The sequence below is a fragment of the Panthera pardus genome, unplaced genomic scaffold (assembly GCF_024362965.1).
Source record: "Panthera pardus isolate Hobbes unplaced genomic scaffold, ASM2436296v1 HiC_scaffold_13, whole genome shotgun sequence".
NCBI lineage: Eukaryota > Metazoa > Chordata > Mammalia > Carnivora > Felidae > Panthera > Panthera pardus.
Genome location: NW_026526688.1, coordinates 148847071 through 148870164, shown reverse-complemented (window position 1 = coordinate 148870164; position 23094 = coordinate 148847071). Strand labels below are relative to the sequence as shown.

The 23094-nt window shown below is 34.8% G+C and overlaps 1 protein-coding gene across 4 annotated transcripts in view; it reads right to left on the bottom strand.

Annotated features, from left to right (window-relative positions):
- The window catches only part of LOC109278177 (UDP-glucuronosyltransferase 2A1), a 62718-nt gene extending 39992 nt beyond the window's left edge, over positions 1-22726 (bottom strand). For 2 of the 4 annotated variants that reach the window (XM_053901496.1, XM_019468251.2), the window contains exons 1-2: positions 22011-22726; positions 9519-10150 (exon numbers count right to left, since the gene is read on the bottom strand). In XM_053901496.1, coding sequence (XP_053757471.1) covers positions 9519-10150; positions 22011-22726 — 1348 coding nt within the window. Of the gene's footprint in view, positions 1-9518; positions 10151-22008 lie in introns of all 4 variants that reach the window. The other 2 variants (XM_019468279.2, XM_019468286.2) reach the window with 1 other exon arrangement.
- Between the last annotated feature and the right edge of the window lie 368 nt (positions 22727-23094).

Here is a 23094-nt window from a genome sequence, read left to right as displayed (position 1 = left end):
CCATTTGCAGCAACATGGATAGAGCTGGAGGGTATTATGCTAACTGAAATAAGTCAGTCAGAGAAAGACAGATATCATATGTTTTCACTCATATGTGGAACTTGAGAAACTAATAGAAGACCATGGGGGATGGAAGGAGAAAAAATACTTTCAAACAGAGAAGGAGGCAAACCATAAGAGACTCTTAAATACAGAGAACAAACTGAAGGTTGATATGGGGACAAGGGAGAGGGGAAAGTGGGTGACAGGCATTGAGGAGGGCACTTGTGATGAGCACTGGCTGTTGTATGAAAGTGATGAATCACAGGAATCTACCCCTGAAGCCAAGAGCACACCGTATACACTGTATGTTAGCTAACTTGACAATAAATTATTATTAAAAATTTTTTTAATGTTTATTTATTTCTGAGACAGAGAGACGCAGAGGATGATTGGGGAAAGGGCAGAGAGAGAGGGAGACGCAGAATCCGAAGCAGGCTCCAGGCTATGAGCTGTCAGCACAGAGCCCGTTGCGGGGCTCAAACTCACAGACCGTGAGATCATGACCTGAGCTGAAGTCAGGTGCTCAACCGACTGAGCCACCCAGGTGCCCTGACATTAAATTATATTTTTTAAAAAAAAGACACACCAAAAAGCCAAAAAGAAAAAAAAAAGAGAGTGACTCTTAAAAGTTTTCATTAAACAAAAAAATTTTGTAACTGTGTATAGTGACAGATGTTAACTAGACTTATTGTGATTATTTTGCAATATATACAAATTTGGTTCATTACGTTTTATACCTGAAACTAATATAGTGTATGTTACTTACACCTGAATTTAAAATAAAAATAAAAATTAAAATTAAAAAAAAAAATTAAAAACTCTACAGAGCCAAAATTTGGTATATGGAATGTTCTTTCAAACCTTACAGCTGTTTTAAAAGAAACCTGACAGAGGTTTTCTCAAACTTGGCAGTAATTCTTAAAGTTTACCTGATATGACCCAAAAGCAAGTTGTGAAACTGAAAAAAATTTTTTTTTAATTTTGAATAGTAAAAAATACATTTTGGTCAACCATGCTAGACAATAGGTTGAAATACCCTTATTCTCTATAGAATATTGAATTATAAAATGTCATGTGAATAGGGCAAGCAAAGAATGTTCAGCCAAAAAAATTATGAAAAAGGGTTATAATGAAATGCCAGGAAGTAAATTTAAAAATGTGTTATTTTTCTGGGGCACCTGTGTAGCTCAGTACGTTAAGCATTTGACTCTTGGTTTCTGTTCAGGTCATGATCTCATAGTTTGTGGGTTTGAGCACAAAGTCAGGCTCTGCCCTGAGAGTGTGGAGCCTGCTTGGAATTCTCTCTCTTCCTTTCTCTCTGCCCCTCCCCTGCTCGTGCTCTCTCTCTCTCTCCCTCTCTCAAAATAAATAAACTTAAAAAAATGAAAAATAAAAATGTGTTATTTTTCTGGATTTTGTGATGCTTATGGTATTTGTCAGCTTTTAAAAACTCAACATATTGAAGGGCAGCTGGGTGGTTAAGCCTCAGACTTTGGCTCAGGTCATGATCTCACGATTTGTGAGTCAGGGCCCCACATCGGGGCTCTGTGCTGACAGCTCAGAGCCTGGAGCCTGCTTCAGATTCAGTTTCCTTCTCTCTCTGTCCCTCTCCCACTCACTCTCTCTCTCTCTCTCTCTCAAAAATAAATAAACATTAGAAAAATTAAATAAAAAACCAAAACTCAATATGTTGTAATGGTTTCTTTTTTAAAAATTTTTTTATATTTATTTTTTTTGAGAAACAGAGCAAGACAAAGCGTGAGTGGGGGAGGGGCAGAGAGAGAAGGAGACACAGAATCTGAAGCAGGCTTCAGGCTCATCTGAGGTGGGCTCCAGGCTCATCTGAGGCGGGCTCCAAGCTCTGAGCAAGCAGTCAGCACGGAGCCTGATGTGGGGCTCAAACCCACAAACTGTGAGATCATGACCTCATGACCTGGGCCGAAGTCAGATGCTCAACCAACTGAGCCACCCAGGTGCCCCTGTTGTAATGGTTTCTTATGCTAAATGAATATTTCCATTAATAGTTTTAAAAATAATTTCACAGAGCAGTGAGAGTAAGCTGCTTATAAGAGTCCACTTGTATTACATTCACATAGGCCAAAGCAATGTAAATAGCTAAGACCAGAGTCAGAGCGGGAGATGACTCCATATGGGAATGCATTATAGGGAAAGCTGGAAAATCATAATAAAAAAGAACTTTAAAAAAGTAAAGAGAATAGATATAAAGAAGACACTTAAAAAGCTAGTTACCAGAACTCTAAGAAAATACATTTGACAACTTAAAGATGGGTAAGATTACCTACCATATTATCTATGTATCTACATATCCATGTATCTGTGTATCTATATATCTATGTGTCTATGTATCTATCTACTTATCTATCTATATCTATCTATCTATCTATCTATCTATCTATCTATCTATCTAAACTGTCATCTATCTATCCTATTTAACATTAGCCAAAATTGACATAAGTAGAAAAAGAAATCTTCTAAATTTTAGGAAGTATAGGTATTGCCAAAGACTCCCCTGCAATAAATTCCCCAACCCAAGATATTTGACAGAAAATTATAAGAAACCCATAGCTAACATCATCCACAATGGTGAAAGGTCAAAAGTTTTTCCTCTAAAATCAGAAACAACGCAATGTTGCCCACTCTCAGCATTCCTATTCAACATAGTATTGGAAGTCCTAGTAAGACAGTCAGGCAAGAAAAAAGAAATAAAAGATATCTGAATTAGAAAAGAAATAGTGAAATTTTCTCTGCTTGAAGACGGCACCATTTTATATATAGAAAGTTTAAACGACTTCACCAAAAATCTGTTAGAATTAATAAATGAATTTAGTAAAGATGCAAGATACAAAGTCAACATACAAAAATCAGTTGTTTCTATACACTAACAACAAAATAACTGTAAAATTAATTAAAAATTATTTTTATCCCATTTGCAACAGCACCAAAAATAATAAAATACTTAGGAATAAATTTAACCAAGAAAGTAAAAAATTTGTACTCGGAAAATTTTATTATTTTTAAATTTAATTACAGTATAGTTAACATACAGTGTTCATCATGAGAAGTGTACTTTTAATTCCCCATCACCTGTTTCATCTATCACTCCAGTCCCCACCAACTCTCCTCCGGTAACCATCAGTTTGTTCTTTATAGTTAAGAGTCTCTTTTCTTCTTGGTTTTGTTTTTTAAATTCCACATATAAGTGAAGTCATACAGTATTTGTCCTGCTCTAACTTATTTCACTTAGCATCATACCCTCTAGATCTGTCCAAATTGTTGCAAATGGCAAGATTTCGTTATTTTTCATGGCTGGAGAGTGTTCCATTGTGTATATGTATAGCACATCTTCTTTACCCATTCATCTATCAGTGGATACTTGGGTTGCTTCCATAATTTGGCTGTTATAAATAATGCTGCAATAAACATAGGGATGCATGTATTTTTTTGAATTAGTGTTTTCATATTCTTTGGGTAAATACCTAGTAGTGGAATTACTGGATCATATGGCAGTTCTACTTTTAATTTTTTGAGAAACCTCTATACTGTTTTCCACAGTGGCTATGACAGTTTGCATCTCATTAACAGTGCATAAGCTTTCCTTTTTGTCTTTATCCTTGTCAACACTTGTTTCTTGTGGTTTTGATTTTAGCCATTCTGACAGGTGTGAAGTGATACCTTACCTCACCTGGTTTTGATTTGCATTTGCCTGATGATGAGTGATGTTGCTTATCTTTTTAATGTGTCTGTTGATCATCTGTATGTCTTCTTTGGAGAAATGTCTGTTCATGTCTTCTGCCTAATTTTAATTGGATTGTTTGTTTTGGGGGGGGGGTTGAGTTAATATGAATTCTTTATAGATTTTGGATACTAACCCTTTATTGGATATATCATTTGCCAATATCTTCTCTCATTCTGTAGGTTGCCTTTTAGGTTTGTTGATGGTTTCCTTCACTGCACAGAAGCTTTTTATTTTGATGTAGTTGTAATAGTTTTTTTTTTCTTTTGTTTCTCTTCCTTGAGGAGACATATCTACAAAACTGTTTCTATGAATGATGTCAGAGAAATTGCTACCTGTGCTCTCTTCTAGGATTTTTGTGGTTTCAGGTTTCACATTTAGACCCTTAATTATACATGGAGAACTTTAAAATATTAATGAAAAAATTGAAGAAGACACAAATAAAGGGAAAGGTATCCTATGTTCAGGATTATAAAAGTGAATATGGTTAAAATGTACATACTACCCAAAGCAATCTACAGATACAAGCAAATTCTTATTAAGATTCCAATTCCATTTTTCCATTTTTTATAGAAATAGAAAAAGCCATCCTAAAATTTGTATAGAACCATAAAATACCCTGAATAGCCAGAGTAATCCCAAGAAAAAAGGATCAAAGTTGGAGGGATCACACTTCTTGTTGTTAAACTATATTTATAAGGTACAGTAATTAATATGATACTGATATAAAAACAGACACATAGACTAATAGATCAGAATTGAGAACTCAGAAATAAACCCATGCATCTATGGTTAACTAATATTTGACAGGGGAACCACAAATACTCAATAGAGATAAGATAATCTCTTAAGGAAAGGTAGCTGGGAAAACTGGATATTCATATGCAAATGAGTGAAATTGGATTCCTATCTTACATCACTCACAAAAATGGTAAAGACAAATATAAGACCTAAAACCATAAAACTCCTAGAAGAAAACAGAATCAAAGCTGCTTGATATTGGTCTTGGCAATTGTTTTATGGATAAGACAACCAAAGCACAAACAAAGGAAAAAATAAGTAGTACTGCATCAAACTCAAAAGCTTCTTCACAGCAAAAGAAATGAAATGAGGAAGCAACCTATGGAACAGGAGAAAATATTTGCAAACGACATATCTGATAAAGGGTTAATATTCAAAATATGTAAGGGACTCATACAACTCAATCCCAGAAAACCTCAAATAATCCACTTAAAAGTGGGAAGAGGAACTGAAGAGATATTTTTTCAAAGAAAACATAAAAATCACCAACAGATACATGAAAAGGTGTTCAACATCACTAATCATCAATAAATGCAAATCAAAACCACCATGAGGTATCATCTCACACTTGTTAAAATGGTTATTATCAAAAAGACAAGTGATGGGTGTTGGTGAGGATGTGGAGGAAAGGAAACCCTTGTGCACTGTTGGTGAGAATGTAAATTGGTGCAGCCACAGTGGAAAACAGTATGGAAGTTTCTCAAAAAGTTAAACGTGGAGGTACCATATGATCCAACAATTTCACTTCTGGGTTTATATATAAAGGAAATGAAATTACTGTCTTAAAAAGATATCTACACTCCCATGTTTACTGCAACGTTCTCATAATAGACAAGATATGGAAACCATCTAAGTGTCAGTACTGACAGTACAGTATGGTACTGACATGTAAAATAGGCTACATTGGCCAAATGGTGCCTAGATTAATACTGGGTTTCTGCTCTCTTGATATGTACTGTGCTTAGAAAGATGGAAACCAACTGGGAAACCAAAAGGTACAGACAAAATGGGGACATGCAGTTGCTGTACCTGTTTAGTTTTACTATAGCATTCAGCCCTCATCCTTCCTAGAGCTGTAGCAAAGGCCAGTCCCCAATCCTACCCACATTAGAGCTATCTACATGCCATACAGCAGATTTCTCAGAGGCTGGGGGGAGATCAAGCTCAGTACAATTTGAAGGTACTCTACAGAACACTTGGCTTGACCAAGATTTATTATCCATTCACTCCTGTATATGAATAGCAATGATTGTCATTTCTCAGATATGCCTGCTCCATTAGGCATTAGAAGCATATTTAAAATTGAATTGATGATGATTTTTATTTGCTTCATCTATAAAATTTAACATCACACTGATAAATAAAACAAGATTTTTAACCAATGTAGTTAGATATTTCCTTGTCACTGACTTGTTTCCTTCAATATAGATATTTGGGTATATTCTTTACCATGGTTAAATATGCTATTTTTCTCATCTGCTTTTCCCAGAGACCTAAAGAATAGTCATTTAGAAGTGAACTCCACAGAAATTTGAGGTTATTAAATCTCCTGTGTTCTCCTATGCTTGAGGATAATATGAAGTGCAAGGCACCTGCCCTATTTCAGTATCAGTTTACAGTTACCAGGTGTCCTGAATAAGAATGTAATTGCAAACAAAAGACAAATTGGATTATACCACTCCTCCTGATTTGAAATAAAATACCCAAGAGAGTTATTTGTTGTTCAAGTATGTTTAGTAACATGAGAAGTATAAAGGATATAGATAAATAAAATATTTAATTTCTCAGAATCTAGGATTTCTGAAACTATTATCCTGTGAAAACAAGAAGTCAAGAACATTGTGTTTTACAAAGGCTTTTCCATGCATTATATAACTTGTTATGGGTCCCTTTGAAAAAGGAGATTTAGTAAACTCCAGAGGCCATTTATTCTTCATATATATATATATATATATATATATATATATATATATATATATATACATATATACACACACACACACACACACACACACACACACACATATACACACACTACTCTACAAGCACAAAGCCCCATGGTAGTATAATTAGGGTAGTATATACCCTATATATATAGGGTAGGTAGTATAATTGTCATTGCAGAGTTCTTGTGCAGTTTGGTATAAACAATATTTAACATAAGTATAATTTTTTATAATTGACATAGCATATCCATATATATGGTGTCTAATGGTCATCCTAAAGAGTACAGTGAAATAATTACCCTCTTTTAAAGAGGCGGAAATGTTGTGACTCAGAGTTTAAGTCATTTGCCTGAAGATACATAGCAAATGGAACTTGAACTCAGAGCCTCATGACTTTCCAGGAACCGTCACCATGTTACTTTTTGTAATCCCCTTTTTTAAGGAATATAGACTGCTATCTCACCAATACCTGCAATAGTTGGTATGTGATACATATATGGGCAGGGGTAATTATTATAGAACACATTTAAAATGTCTTGGGAAATAATCAGATGAATAACATCTAAATTTAAATCAAAATATGTCTTTGAGGCATAAGAAATTTGGAATCCAGGAAAAGGAAAATATAATTAGGTGACATTATAATGAATATAAAAACACAACATTTTACTTTCAAAATTCTAATTACTGTATGTATCTTCAAAAGTCTATGTAAATCTAATTATCTTGCATATGTTTTATTTATTTATTTATTTATTTTTATTTATTTATTTATTTTTTAAATTTTTTTTAACGTTTTTTATTTATTTTTGGGACAGAGAGAGACAGAGCATGAACGGGGGAGGGGCAGAGAGAGAGGGAGACACAGAATCGGAAATAGGCTCCAGGCTCCGAGCCCTCAGCCCAGAGCCTGACGCGGGGCTCGAACTCACAGACCGCGAGATCGTGACCTGGCTGAAGACGGACGCTTAACCGACTGCGCCACCCAGGCGCCCCGCATATGTTTTATTTATATGTGTGATGTGTTTGATATTTTCTCTCTAGACCAATTCTATGAAGCAATTTAAAAGTTTAAGTGATGGAAAATTGGATGAAAAATATTCCAAAATCCAATAAAGAAAAAATATATACAAAATCTGTTTGTGAAAGGTAAGATTAAGGTCAAGTTACAGCAAGGATATTCCTGGTTCTATGACTTACCACAGATCTTTCCATCTACTTGTTCTTATCGATGTCTAAAATACTTTCCCTCAGGGGTACATGGGTGGCTCAGTGGGTTAAGCGCCTGACTCTTGATCTTAGCTCAGGTCATGATTTCATGGTTCCTGAGTTCAGGCCCCATATAGGTATCTGTGCTGACAGCACTTGTGATTCTGTCTCTTTCTCTCTGCCAGCTCCCACCCCCTGCTCTCTCTCTCTCTCTCTGTCTTTCTTTCTGTCTCTCCCCCACTGGCACACATTCTCTCTTTCTCAAAATAAATAAATAAACTTAAAAAAAAAACTAAAAAACAATTTTAATAAAATGCTTTTCGCCCAGGGATCCAATGGCGCTCACCCTCACTGCCCTCAAGTCTTCATTCAAATGTCACCTTTTGAGACCTTCCCTGATCACCGTATTTAAAAGTGTAACCCTCCTCCCAGAACTATTTATTCTTATTTTACTATACAGCATATATCACAGTCTAACATCTTATATTGTATTCATTTATTGTCTGTATCTTCTTACTGGGATGTAAGCTCCATGGGGGTAGAGATTTTGATCTGTTTTGCCAACTGTACTTAGAAAAGTGGCAGGTACTGGGTTGGTGTTCAAGAAATGCTGTTTTTTACACAATGAAAGCATGATAGAAGGAAGGAAGGAGGGGAGGGAGGGAAAGAAGAGAGGAAGGAGAAAGAAAGGAAAATAAAGAGTGAGAGAGAGGGAGCCTGAAAGGTATGTAAAAGGACAATATTTTGCATCTTATCTTCGTGAAAAAGTAGCATTGATATCATCAACAGTTAATTTCTGCTGTTAATTAATACTCCTGGTGCTACTGATAAATCTAGATAAAAAAAAACATTCAGGAGAGAAGAAAATAGAAAAATGAAGGAGGGTTCATAAGTATCAGAAAGAGATCAGAAATATAAACAACCAACCAGAGCTGGCCTTGTTTACATTATTTTATTTGATCCCCCTAAGGGATCTGTGAGGCCATGAAACTTGAGGATTGCCAAAAGATACAGGGAAATTAAGTTGGAGCCATGCTAGTCTAAGCACCCAAAGGAGCCTAAGGATGGAGAGATAGAGAAGGGCAGGGTATAAAGTCAGGTTTCCAATCCCCAATGCTAGGCCTTTTATCAGGGTTGAACCTTTTTTTTTAATGTTTATTTATTATTTTTGACAGACAGACAGAGTGTGACTCGGGTAGAGGCAGAGAAAGAGGGAGGCACAGAATCCGAACCAGGCTCCAGGCTCCGAGCTGTCAACACAGAGCCTGATGCGGGGCTCGAACTCACGAACCATGAGATCATGACCTGAGATGAAGTTGGATGCTCAACTGACTGAAACACTCAGGTGCCCCCCAGTCCTAGGCCTTTTAAAGTTTTCTGCAGACCTACAAAAGAATGAGCAGTGAAGAAGAGAAAGTAAATCATGTATACTTCAAAATATTGGGCAGGTATTTTTTAGCAGGGTTGCAGTTCATCCTAGTAAAGACACTTTCATTTATATAGGAAGATTGATTTACTCACTGGAAAGCCACTACCTAAATAGTCACGAGATTATTTGCATTGAAACACTACATACATATTAATAACACCATTACATTTTTTACAAACTTATCCAAAAATAATGATCTTGTAGAGAGAATTATATTTATAATAACTATCTGTACTTCAGCCTGGCATGTGCAGTGGAATAGAAACCTTTGCTGTATTACTGTCAAGATAAATAAGGTATCTGGAGTCATTAATAAGACAATATTTTAGAGACTTACCTAGAACTTTGCTGTAGTATGAATTCCATTCTCCCCAATAGGATTCAAATATGTAGTCTTGCAGAAGATAGGATATAGTATTTTTTACCCTCTCACCAAAGGTCATGTGGTCAGTGAGCTCTGACAAAGCTGCAGGAACATAGGAGGCAGGTGCGGGGATTTTCCCACAGTGTCTCTCCACTGTTGAGGCTGGAGAGAACCTCAGTGTGTACACAAATGGAATTCCTAATTTCAGAGCAACCAGGTCCCCACAGACAGTTACTGGGTCTGCTAACAATACATCAAAACCACCTTCCTGAAGTCTTGCCAGTAACTTGGTGTTGTTTAATACTCCATCACAGATTTGTATATTCATTCGAAAAGCAGCATCTAGAAATTTTCCTAGTTCTTTGTAGAAAGTCCAGAGAGTGAGAGGAGTTGGTCTGTGGTCTATCCACAGCATTATCATGTGTTCAATTAAGGAGTCTATATTGCTGCTCTTATAGGAGATAGGTATCACTTCAAAATTCACAGGAGAATCAGGATTGGAGTTGATGAATAGAGTTGCTGATGAAGCCAGTACAGTCACATTGTGATTTCTTTGGATCAGCTCTTCTAAAATGAGCTCAATATTTAACCAATGGCTACCATCCGTTGGCCAAATTAGCACATTTCCATTAAGAACAATTTTAGTCAAAGTCAAAATAAAAACCAGCAGCTGGACAAACTTCTTAGACATGGGGATATCCACAACAAAAACCATCCTACTGTAGATCTTTTAATATAAAAAGAAATTTTCAAAGTATATTTAGGCATATTTTTCAAATAAAATAATATTTAATGTGATGGCTACACTCATTCATAGGTCAATTGATCTATAGATTAAAAGGAAAAAGATATAATTCAAACCTTTATATGCATTAATATGATTATTCTGACAACAGAAATGATATTTTAAATGATATTTCAAATCCTATTTTAAAGGAAAAGAAGTCAAGTTATAAGCCTGGTATCTGTGTACTCTGTGATAATAACTATAAAACGTGTCTTCAATTTAATAAACCTTTTCCCAAATTAGGTTAACAAAAAATATTAGTTCTTATTGCTAAAGCCATTTACTCAGAACTTATGGTATCTTCAAATTAGATGTCCTTTATTACAAGGCATATTTTTAGTCTTTACTTTTTACTTATTTATTTTTGAGAAAGAGCAAGAGAGCAAGCAGGGGGAGGGGCAGAGACAGAGGGAGAGAGAGAATCCCAAGCAGGCTCCACACCGTCAATTCAGAGCCTGATTTGGGGCTTGAACTCACAAACCGTGAGATTATAAACTGAACCAAAATCAAGAGCCAGACCCTTTACTGACTGAGCCACTCAGGAGCAGCTAATATTTATTTATTTATTTATTTATTTATTTATTTATTTATTTATTTATTCTTTAGAGAGAGAAAAAGCACGAGTAGGGGAGGGGCAGAAAGAGAGGGAGAAAGGATCCGAAGCAGACCCCATGCTAACAGCAGAGAGTCTGATGTGAGGCTTAAATTCATGAACCAAACCCTGAGATCATGACCTGAGCCGAAGTCCAATGCTTCACTGACTGAGCCACGCAGGCCACCCATATCACAAGGCATTTTTACATACATTGTCTAATTCAGTCCTTCATGGAACCTGTGAGGCACAAATGATTTGCTCCATTTCATACATAGTGAAATTAATACTGAGTTGCATACCCAAAAGCATATGACAAAATAGGGCAATTTGGGCCATCATCATACCATCATTTGAGAAATTGCTGGAGATCTACAGTATTATGCCTCATCTTTGAAAGTGTTAGAAGCTTTGGGAATGCACAATGACCAGCCTTATGATCACTTCCCCATGGCTCATATTTAGGAAAAAAATTAAAAACAACCTTCATTTAGAAGAGGTTTCTTGGACATTTCAAGATGTTTTAGATTAATTGGGTTATAGAATAAATTACTACACATTTGATAGAGGAGAGTTTTCTTCTCTGATAAAGCATATTTACAATCATCTCCTTGGTGCAGGGAATTTTTCACTTTCTTCCATATGGCATCTTCACACCAAATCAGGAGGATAGGGCCTGGCACCAGAAGGAACAACATGCTTTTTCACTTGGAGCTGTGTAGTAGCTTAAAATATGTGGACACTAGCATTCAATAGCCCCAGATTTAAAAACTTCTTTTACAAGCATTGTGACCCTGGAAAACTACCTAGACCCTTTCAGCCTTGGTTTTCTCATGCATAAATGAGAGATAATGATATTCATTTGTTATATTACTTTGTGGATTAGCAATAATACCTGCAAAGTTGTCTTATAAACTGCTTGGTTCAATGCAATATTTGGTAATATTCATAGTTTAATAAATTTACCTAAAGATTGATCAGGAAACCAATGGGTTAGCTACGGAATGACCAGCTAGGCATAGATAAAATGATATCTATCAGTTGAGATTCTTACTAAATGCCAAACTGAAGGAGGGCAGCTATATCATGGTTCTATTTGAAAAATTAAAATTATTAGAGGTTTCTATTAAAAAGAGAAAATAAGAACAATAAAGTGATTAAAAGGATAGAAAGCAGGAATTGAGAGTGGAAATAAAGTGGTTTGCTTTTTTTTCATGCTCTGTTGCCTCTGAATTGACTAATTACAGGCCTTTGAGTAACAAAAAGACCAGAAAGACAGAGAAAGGGAAAGAGAGGAGAGGGAAGTGATGCTTTTAGAATTATTGTGCTTGTATCCTTTTAAGAGTCAGCCTCAATTTCAATATTATGTCTTTAAATTTTTTTTGATGTTTATTTATTTATTTATTTATTTATTTATTTATTTATTTATTTATTATGAGACAGAGAGAGAGAGAGAGAGAGAGAGAGTATGAGCAGGGGAGGGGCAGAGAGAGAGTGGGAGAGACAGAATCCCAAGAAGGCTTCTCCCTGTGAGTGCAAAGCCTGACTTGGGGCTTGAACCTATGAACCATGAGATCATGACCTGAGCCTAAATCAGTTGGACGTTTAACCGACTGAGCCACCCTGACACCCCTGTACTTTTAAAATTTATTAGATTTTGAAACACAACAGCAAAGGAGAGTATGAGTAATCCTGGAGACCATTAAAATTGACCTAGTAGAAAGAATTTGAAGTGTCCTCATAAATCTGTGCTATCACAACCTTCCAATAAATAGGACACAAAACACAGCAATGTACAAGGCATAATCAAAAGTTTATCTATAAAATACTTAGATTTGTCTAATTATGGACGTCCGGATAAATAGAATATAATAAGTAATTAAGGATTATTCATTAACAATAGTTATATTAGCACTTAAAGCTTATCAAAATATATGCCTGAATCAAATACATGTAGGCAGCCCTAAATCACCCTGAATAAAAAACAAGGAGAGTCCAAGGAGTCAATTTGTCAGTGTTAAACAGTGGCCTTTCCAGGACAATAACATAATTATCTAATTATTGAAGAACAATAGCATATAATAGAATTTATTAATAGCTAATATATATGCTTTTTGATATAAAATTATACTTTGATGTTACAGTGTTTAATTTCACAGGTGTTGATAGAGATGTCTGTTATACTTATCCTCTGGTTTCCTGTATGCCTGAAGTATATCATAGTTGCAAATTCAAAAATTTAAAAAGATAAAAAATAAATTATGTTTGGGGACAGATGTAGGTATAACCTTAGATTTAAATTTCCATCAATGGGAAAAATAACAACTCTTGCCAAATATGCCTGGTTTCATGACAAAAATGAAGTTCAGTGATTTAAAATTATCACATTTGTTTGCTAATAGGTATCTGAATAAAGTTTGGGTAAAAGCATAGTGGATTGTCATTCTGCAGACAGCATGGGTCCAGTTTGTCCAACTCCATCATTTTATATGTAAGAAAACAGATCAAGAAAGGTTTAAGTAATCTCAAAGTCACATTGCTAGTAAGTGGCAGAATAGATGAACACATGAGTATTCCACTTCCCAGCCCAGTATTCTTTCTTTTTTTATTGTACTTTTAATTAATTAATTAATTAATTAATTTGATGTTTATTTATGTTTGAAAGAGATACAGAGCACAAGTGGGGGGTCCAGAAAGAGAGGGAGACACAGAATCAAAAGCAGGCCCCAGGATCTGAGCTGTCAGCACAGAGACCGATGCAGGGCTCGAACTCATGAACCGTGAGATCATGACCTAAGCCGAAGTCAGATGCTTAACAGACTGAGTCACCCAGGAGACCCTTTATTCTACCTTTTAAAATGTGAGATATAATTTATAACAGCAAAAATTAGAAAAACATATTTTGTAGTGGTGAATATTTGATAATATGACATCTTAAACATAGAGTCCAGAAAATGATATTTTTAAATATGTTTCTGAAACATGAACATATGAGTAGGTATGAGTGAAAACTAAGTCAGCCAGAGAAAGTTTGCACCAATTAGCATATAATCCTTGTGCTTTGAATCAAGTTCTCATTTTCATTCTGCTTATTTTGAAAGGAAGTATTCCAAATGGTGATAAAATAAACAGAAAGTTCTCTCAATCTTATTTGATAAAATTTGTGTTTTTAAAGAGAGAAGTGCAGGCCCCAAATGAAGCCATGCTAAGGTTCCACATCAGTAAACAAAGATTTAATATCTAATCTAATTGCAGTTTCAATCCCCAGTTTGAAACCTTTAACCAGCCAAGCTGGAATATCCCGGTAAACCTCAGGAAGTAATCTGCTGAACTTTCTGTTCCCCTTAGGAAGGCAACTTTGCCTAAAACACTGCATTCTTTGGTAATAATTCTCCCCAACCAGTCCTCTTTCAACCTTTCCTTTTCTATAGCTCTACAGAGCTCCCCTCTACTTACTAGATGGGATGCTGTCCAATCCCTGAACCATTTAATAAATCCAATTAGATATTCAAATTTACTCAGTTGAATTTGTGTTGTTTAACAGTGTATATAACACTTGTTGGAGAATATCATCCGTATAAAATTAAAGTAAGATTCAAATTCTTTAAAATATGTATAATACTACCAGTTTGAATTGAGAATCCTTAAAATAACATTTTTGTATTCAAGTTCTTTCTTACAATTTTTTTTCCCCCCAATTACATGCCCTGGCTTGAAGGTTTCCTCTTCCTGTGTGTGCTCACTGAGTATTATAATGAATGGGTAGAATTTAATTGTACTAATTCATTTCTCATGGATTTGGAGATGGTCCCAAAGGCCATAAAAGCCTGGAGACCATCCTCCATACTGATATGGAGAACAAAGGCAGAAGAAATTTAGAACAAATTAAATTTCCTTACAACTTACAGCTGAAGTACTTAGGACTAACAGAGTGACCTTCCTCCAGAAACTCAACTGCCCTGATGTTAATACTTTGCTAAAAGCAAAAGGCAAACAACTTAACATTATCCTGACCTCCAGGACCCTGTAAGTCTCCTTTTACATATAAAAATTACTTTGGAAGATTCCTTTATCTTGAGGCCCTCAAGATATATGTTAGTAATCAACTTCCAAGCATATGGTCCCCTGATATACATCTAAAGGGTCTCATGACTAAGGTTTTACTAGATGGTAATAAATGACCTTTGCCTAACAACAGCTAGCCCCATCAAGGTCCTGGAAACCTTGCTTCTTAAATTCCTTAGAGACTTTTGCTATCCCTAACCCCCTCCCAGCTTGAAAGTATATAATCAGCCACTCCTCACAACCCCAGTGCAGCTCTTTCTGCCCACGGGTCCTGTCCCTGTGCCTTAATAAAACCACCAAAGATGCTCCAAAAATTCATTTCTGAGCATTTGCTCTTAACCCCAACATTTTCCCATCAATACTATTTTAAAAAACTGAGTAATCAACTCCTTAGTGATGTTAGAGTTTTAGCTTCACATTAGAGTTTCCTTTTTTTTTTTTTTTTTTTTTTTGAGTATCTTGTTTGGTATTTAGTTAAACCTTTTGAAAGTGTTCAATTAGATTACTTTTTCCCCCCTTTGTTTTGTTGTATATAAACTGAGTATCTTTCTAGAACTTTCCTTTTAGCTCAGTGTCTTGCATCAAATGCTTCACGACTTTCTTGATTGTAACCTCAGGCAAGTTATTCAGCCTCCTCATTACAAAGTGGTGGAGAATGATGGTGCCTATTTCCTATCGTTATGAGGACTAAATGAAAAAAAAATGCATGTAAATTATTCAGAATGGCATCCATGCTCAATAAGTGTTAGCTATTTATGATAATGTAAGGAGAAAATCTTACTTTAAGAATTACCAATTCAGTGGCGCCTGGGTGGCTCAGTCAGCTAAGCAACCGACTTTAGCTCAGGTCATGATCTCACGGTCCCTGGGTTTGAGCCCCGTGTCGGGCTCTGTGCTGACAGCTCAGAGCCTGGAGCCTGCTTCAGATTCAGTGTCTCCCTCTCTCTCTGACCCTCCCCCGCTTGTGCTCTGTCTTTCAAATAAATAAACATTAAAAAAAATTTACATAAAAAAATAAAAAAGAATTACCAATTTAACCAGATCTCATCACCTAGACCCACCTCCTCTCTTCCACTTCTCAGGTAATGCTCCCCTGGGGCATCTGAGCTTTGGTGCAGGTTTTCCTGTGTCAGTCATGCTCAGTCTGAGGCCCATCACAAATGATATGGTTAACAATGTATTCAGTACCAAAGTTCACAAAGGGTTTGCTTTAAGAAGTCCATACATATAGAATTCAAGAGTATACCCATAAAAATGATCATCTTCATTCCCTTTCATTGAGTGGGGGTAAAAGAGTGACCATACTCTTGAAACTGCTCATGTCCCATACCAAATTCTATCTTGGATGTCATCTAATGGCTGTCAGCCCACTCAGGGGTTATTATGGAAAAGGAGATGCTACCAGAGGTCATTTGATTGGTTCTAACCAATCAAAATTAATTTACATAAAAAAACTGAAGGAGAAAGGAAGGAAGAGAGGAGAGAAGGAAGCAAGAAAAAGGTTGGGAAGAGAGAGAAAAAGAAAAAAAAAATGTTCCGAACCAACATGTATTACTCTTTAGGGAAAAAACTCCAATACATTTTTTTTTCTCCTTTAAAATATCTACTGGAAATCAAGCATTTTGGAGATATACACATTCACATTTGTTTCATTTCTAGCACTTTATTTTACATTAATTACCTGTGCTTAGTGTTTAGTACATGCAAAGGTCTGAATATTACAATCATAAATTTTTTTGAAGATCTGTTGTTTTTCCTATTTAATATATTTACAGGAAAGTCTATTGTTATTATAGATGGCATTAGTTCTCAGAGATTATTCACCAAATATTCATGGATAATAAAACATATGTATTCATATAAATCTAATATATAAAGATTATTCACATAAAAAAAGCTATTTGTTTCTATACTGGCTAAAGGATAAAACTGTTGATAGCAATAGGTAATGTTTATGGATTATAAATATTTTTTACTGGCATTAAAATGCCATATTATTATTTTCTTAATTGTTCCCCCAATTTTGGTGGAGTTTTATTGTTATTAATATGTACACAAAAATATAATTTTCTTGGTTCAGTTTTATATAAATACATTTGAAATCTGCAGAAGCCTTTTCATACTTTCAGTTAAAGTTTGCTTTTAAAGTTCTTTTAGGACCAGAAACCTATCCTCAGACAATTCGCTCCAGGCAACAGTCACATGGAGACATACGCCTAAAGAAACAACAAGTTTCCTGATGATAACATGAGTTAATTAAACTCCATTTAGCAAATTTAATTAAGTAAAATCTGGGATAGCAGATTTCAAAAGCTAAGTCCACCTAAAGGAAGAGGAAAAGTACCCAAGCAAGTTTAACCTAAATAATATTCTGAATAATTGATGGATTTGCAACTGAAACTTTGAAAGGAAAGAAAAATTGTTCTAGAAGTTTTGGTGTCAGACTTTCATATGAAAACTGTTTTCTCCTACCAGTCACTATATAATTTTATGTTGACAATCGATATTTCCAAGCCTCAATATTCTCACCTGTGATAGTAGTTTTTTCTTCATAAATTCATTGCAAAGATAAAGAGATATAATATGTGAAGGACTTATCACAGTATCTAGTGCACAGGAAGGAATCAACAAATGTTAACTGCTATTGCTATTAAGATTTTGAACCATGAGTTTGAACCAAATACCCACAACCTGGGATAAAAGAAGTAATTTAGACATTATAAGATCTGATTCCTAATAATTAGCAGAGATTAAGAACTCACTCTGAGCTTATTATTGCATTCCACTACAGAAAAGTAATCTTAGAGAAAGTCCTAATTTTTGCTCAGGTGTGCCAGTTTGAGACTTGAGAGTTCATTGCAACGACTTTGATCAGAGCATTCAAACTAAAGTAGAAGAAATTACACATTGGAAGGAAGTGATTTTTATGTCAGCACTATTTATCATTCTCCCTGTACAAAGGCTTGCACAAAAATAAACTACTCTGTCATGTCAATACTTTTACTTTCTTACCTGGTCTTTTCAATATGAGTGTTCATGTCCCTCAGCATCAATAAGAAGAATATTGCTTGTAAAGACAAACTTAAATAGTCATTTTAAGTCAAAAGAGTGTAATTTGATTGGAAACATGATATTATCAAAATCGAAGGATAAGAACATTTTTAGAAATCTTTATTACACTTCCATGAACACATTGTTAAGAAAGAATAGTCTCATGTCTTATGACGGGAAAATTGTGTAGTCTTATTACCAGTATTAATTTACAAGCAAAATACAAAGGAACATGTGATTCTATGACTCCCAGTATGAGGAAGGTTTATCTGGGGAATAATCTCACCAATATGAATAAGAGGCATTACGATCGTGATACTTATTATTTCAAGACTGAGAACAAATAGTTGAAAAAAAATAAGTAATAAGATAAAAATGTAAACATATCATGACCAAGGAGCTCTCTACCTACATTCCTCTATTTCATTAACTGAGATGCTGCGCATGTTCAGATGTCCCTGTTTACTATATGCATGAGATTAAAGGGTTTTTGCAGATCTTGACAACTTAATTGCCTCATAAAATTGTCATTTCATTATCCTCTTTCTTCATTTTTAAGATCCTGTTTTAGCCCTACAATATTGATCATTCACTTCTATCTTCATAGGATAGTTTATAATCAACATAGTAGCTATGCTTATTCTCTCTGAATAACAGTACAACTCAAGTCTTCATTTACATCCCAGGAGATAAAACATCTACTTTTGAATTTGGGGAAAACTATTTAACATACCCACAGGAGATGATGAGCCAGTTAACAATCCTCTTAACAATCCTCATCAATGAACCCACACATTTATGGTCAATTAATTTATGACAAAGAAGCCAAGAAAATGTAATGGGGGAAAAGATAGCCTCTTCAATAAGTGGTGTTGGGAAAACTGGACCGGCAGAAGAATGAAACTGGATCATTTTCTTACACCATACACAAAAACTAACTGAAAATTGTTTAAAGACTTGATGATAAGACCTGAAACCATAAAACTCCTAGAATAAAACTTAAGTGGTAAGCAGATTGACCTCAGTCTTGGTGATGATTTGACTCCAAAAGCAAAAGTAACAAAAGAAAACAAAAACAAAACAAATGTAACTACATCAAACTAAAAAGTTTCTACACAGCAAAGGAAACCACCAGAAAATGAAGAAACAACTTACCTAATGGGAAAAATATTTGCAAATCATACATCTGATAAGAGGTCACTATCTGAAATGTATAAAAACTCATATAACTCAAGAGCAAACAAAACAAAACCACCTGATTAAAAAAAAAACAGCCAGAGGATATGAATAGATATTTTTCCAAAGAAAATATACTAATGGCCAACAGGTACAAAAAAAAGTGGTCAGCATCACCAATCATGAGGGAAGTGGAAATCAAAACTACAATGAGATATTACCTGACACCTGTCAGAATGGTAATTATCAAAAAGATAAGGCATAACAACTGTTGGCAAGGATATGGGGAAAAAGGGAACCCTTGGGTACTGTTGATGGGACTGTAAATTGGTACAGTCACTATGGAAAACAGTATAGATATTCCTCAAAAAATTAAAAATAGAACTACTATGTCATCCAATAATTTTACTTCTGGGTTATACATAAAGGAAACAAAATCACTCTTTCGAAAAGATATCTGCACCCCACATGTTCATTTCATAATTATTTACACTAGCCAAGACATGGAAACCACCTAGGTGTCCATCAATGGGTGAATGAATAAAAAAGCTGTGGCATATGTATCTAGAATTGAATATTATTCAGCCATAAAAAGAAGGGAATCCTGTTATTTATGACAATGTGAATGGACTTTGAGGGCATATGTTAAGTGAAATAAGTCAGAGAAAGACAAATATTGTATGATTTCATTTATACATGGAATATGAAAAAAAAAATCTCATTGTTACAGAGAACAAATTGGTGGTTGCCAGAGGTGGAGAGTTGGAGGGTGGTGAAATGGGCGAAGAGGGTCAAAAGGAACAAACTTCCAGTTACAAAGTAAATTAAGTCCTAGAGATGTAATAATATACAGCATGGCAACTATAGTTAATACTGTATTGTATATTTGAAAGTTGCTAGAAGAGTAGATCTTAAAAGTTCTTACCACAGGAAAAAATTATTTATGTATGGTGACAAGTGTTAACTAGACTTAATGTGCTGATCATTTTGTATATATATATATATATATATATATATATATACACACAATATCTCTCTCTCTCTAAATATATATATAATATACAATATATATAATATATAATAATATAATAATATTAATATAATATATAATATTATATATTAATATAAAATAATATTATATATTATGATATATAATATAATAATACAATAATAATTTATTATTATATATACTATATAACATATAGTATATATAATATATATAATATCTCTATAATCTCTCTCTAAATATATATAAATATAAATATAGATATAGATATAAATATATAAATATAAATATATATATATTTAGAGAGAATCATTAGATTGTACACCTGAAACCAATATGTTATATGTCAATTAAACCTCCATTAAAAAAAGAAACCATCTTAATCTCTTCCTCATGCCTCTTAACATGCCTTACCAATTAGCCATTAGCTTTTACTAATTTCACAGCTAACACAGCTAACACAAATTGAATGGTTCTAGCTCATAGACACTTTTGTAAAATCCTTGTATTGTTAACTAATTTAGTCCTTGCAGTAGCCCTGTTAGAGATGGGATAAATAAATGCAGGTGTAAAGAGAATTAATTACTTCTCCATGGTCTCACACTTGTAACCAGAAATTGTTTATCAAGAGCCTTCTTTCCTAATTGCCTTAATACACAGTGTCATCTACATTATTCTTCTCCACCCATAAGCTACTTCATTCATACATGCTCTTACCACATCTTTCCTGGAGTCACGCAGAAGCCTGTAGCCTAAGACCATCTCACTCTGGGTCCACATCTATCTAGATATTTTATATAAGATGCAATCTATACATCCCTTTAAACAGTTCCCAGTTGTTCAATAGATAAAAAACCAAATGATTAGCATAACATACAAGAGGCTCTGAAAATATTTATTGGATTAATTCATTTTTGCAATCCTGATATCTCCATGGTTCTTTTACATGCATCTTACACTTTGACCTTCATAAAAAATGAATCATCAGTAATACCCAGCACACATGTGCTATTTTAAGACTCCACAACATTGGGCACAGTTTCCTTCCCCACACTTATTTTGCAGGGAAATTCATATTCACTGTTTAAATTTTTCTTTGTATATCACCTCTAGTTTCTCAGAATGTCACTCTCTTCTGTCACATACTGTTCATCTCCTTTATGCCCTCTCTGTTCTTTATACATATTTCCATTACCCAATCGTTCATATTATAAACATTCTCTTTCTTGTATGACTTCTCTGCTTGACTTAAATTCTTGAAGCCAGGAACTTCATCTTAATCTATGTTGTAACCTCCCTACCTAAGGGCATACCTAGTAAACAGTGAGAGATATATGAACAATGATCAGAGATTATCTGTATGCCTGTATGTTTTTAAACACACACACACACACACCACACACACACACACACACACATACACATTCTATGTTAATAATGGACTTGTAGGAAACAATCTCTTCCAGTTTTCCCTACACACCACTGAAGTTTCTAGGCAATATGTGTTTTCAGTGCAATATCTAAATGAGAATTCAGTCCTATTTTTAAACTAAAATATTTGTTGCTATATGTTACCCATAAAAGAATTTAGTTGGTATCTTTGAGTCCATAAAATTAGAAAACCCATGATAGTTACAAAGCATATTGTTACTTATCTTCCTTCCTGCTCTCAAGTGATACTAATAGTAATCAATAGGTAGGATTGAAAAATAATAGCCACAGGGAAGTAAAGAGGTGATACAAAGCTCTGTTCTAATTCAGATAATAATAAAAAAATATTACATACCCAAAGCTTTACTATAGTAGGAATCCCATGATTTCCAAAGAGTGTTAAACATGTAGTCCTGTAGACTGTAGGAGATGAAATTTCTTATTCTGTCAGTGAAAGACATCTGGTCCGTGAGTTCTGATAAAGTGGCAGGAACATAGGAAGGAGGGAATGGTACCTTCCCACAATGTTTTTCCACTGTTGAGGCTGGAGAAAACCTGAGGGAGTACATAAATGGAATTCCCAGCTTTAAAGCTACTATATCACCACAAGGAAATACTGGATCTGATATCAGGACCTCAAATTTGCTTTTCTTCAGCTTGTCCATCAGCTTTTGGTTTTTAAGAACACCATCACAGATTTCTCTAGATACCATGTGAAAGTCCTTGATGACTTTGGCTATATCTTGATAGAATCTCCAAATGGTTGAAGGAGATGGCCTCTTTTCCATCCATGTCAAAACAAAGTCCTTGATCAGTCCTTCTATTCTTTCTTTGCCAAAGGCCACCTTATATATTTCAAATGTCAGAGATGGGGTCGAGGTTGGCGTGATGAAAAGTGCACCAGAGGCAACTAAGACAGTCACATTATGCTCTTTTTCAATCAACTCATCTATAATTATCTTAATGTTCAGCCAGTGACTACCTTCCATTGGCCAAATCAGAACATTCCCACCAAGAGTGATTCCTAGGAGACTAATCTGGAGATACAACAGCAGAATGTTCTTGTTTAACATGATGTAGCTTGATGTAGAAGATTTGATGAGATATGACAAATGAATTTCTCTGTTTTTCAAGCAAAAAAGAAAGAAAAATTATTTCAGTTTTGATTCAAAACGATACCCTTAAGAGCCTTCTCTCTACCAAATGGTTTTCCTCATGGTAGCACCATATTTTATGATAATTATAGGCTTGGGGTAACATGTGTCTTACCTCTCAACCTGTTGCTTTAGCTTGGGTCATGATTCCTGCTCTCTGATCATTTTCTTAAACTTGATCCTTTAACTTTTTCATTGCATCTCATAATTGTGAAATTCTTACTGTTAAATTGCTTGAAGCTGTTGTGTACATCAACTCTACCCTCAGGCCTGGCTACTGAAGCCTC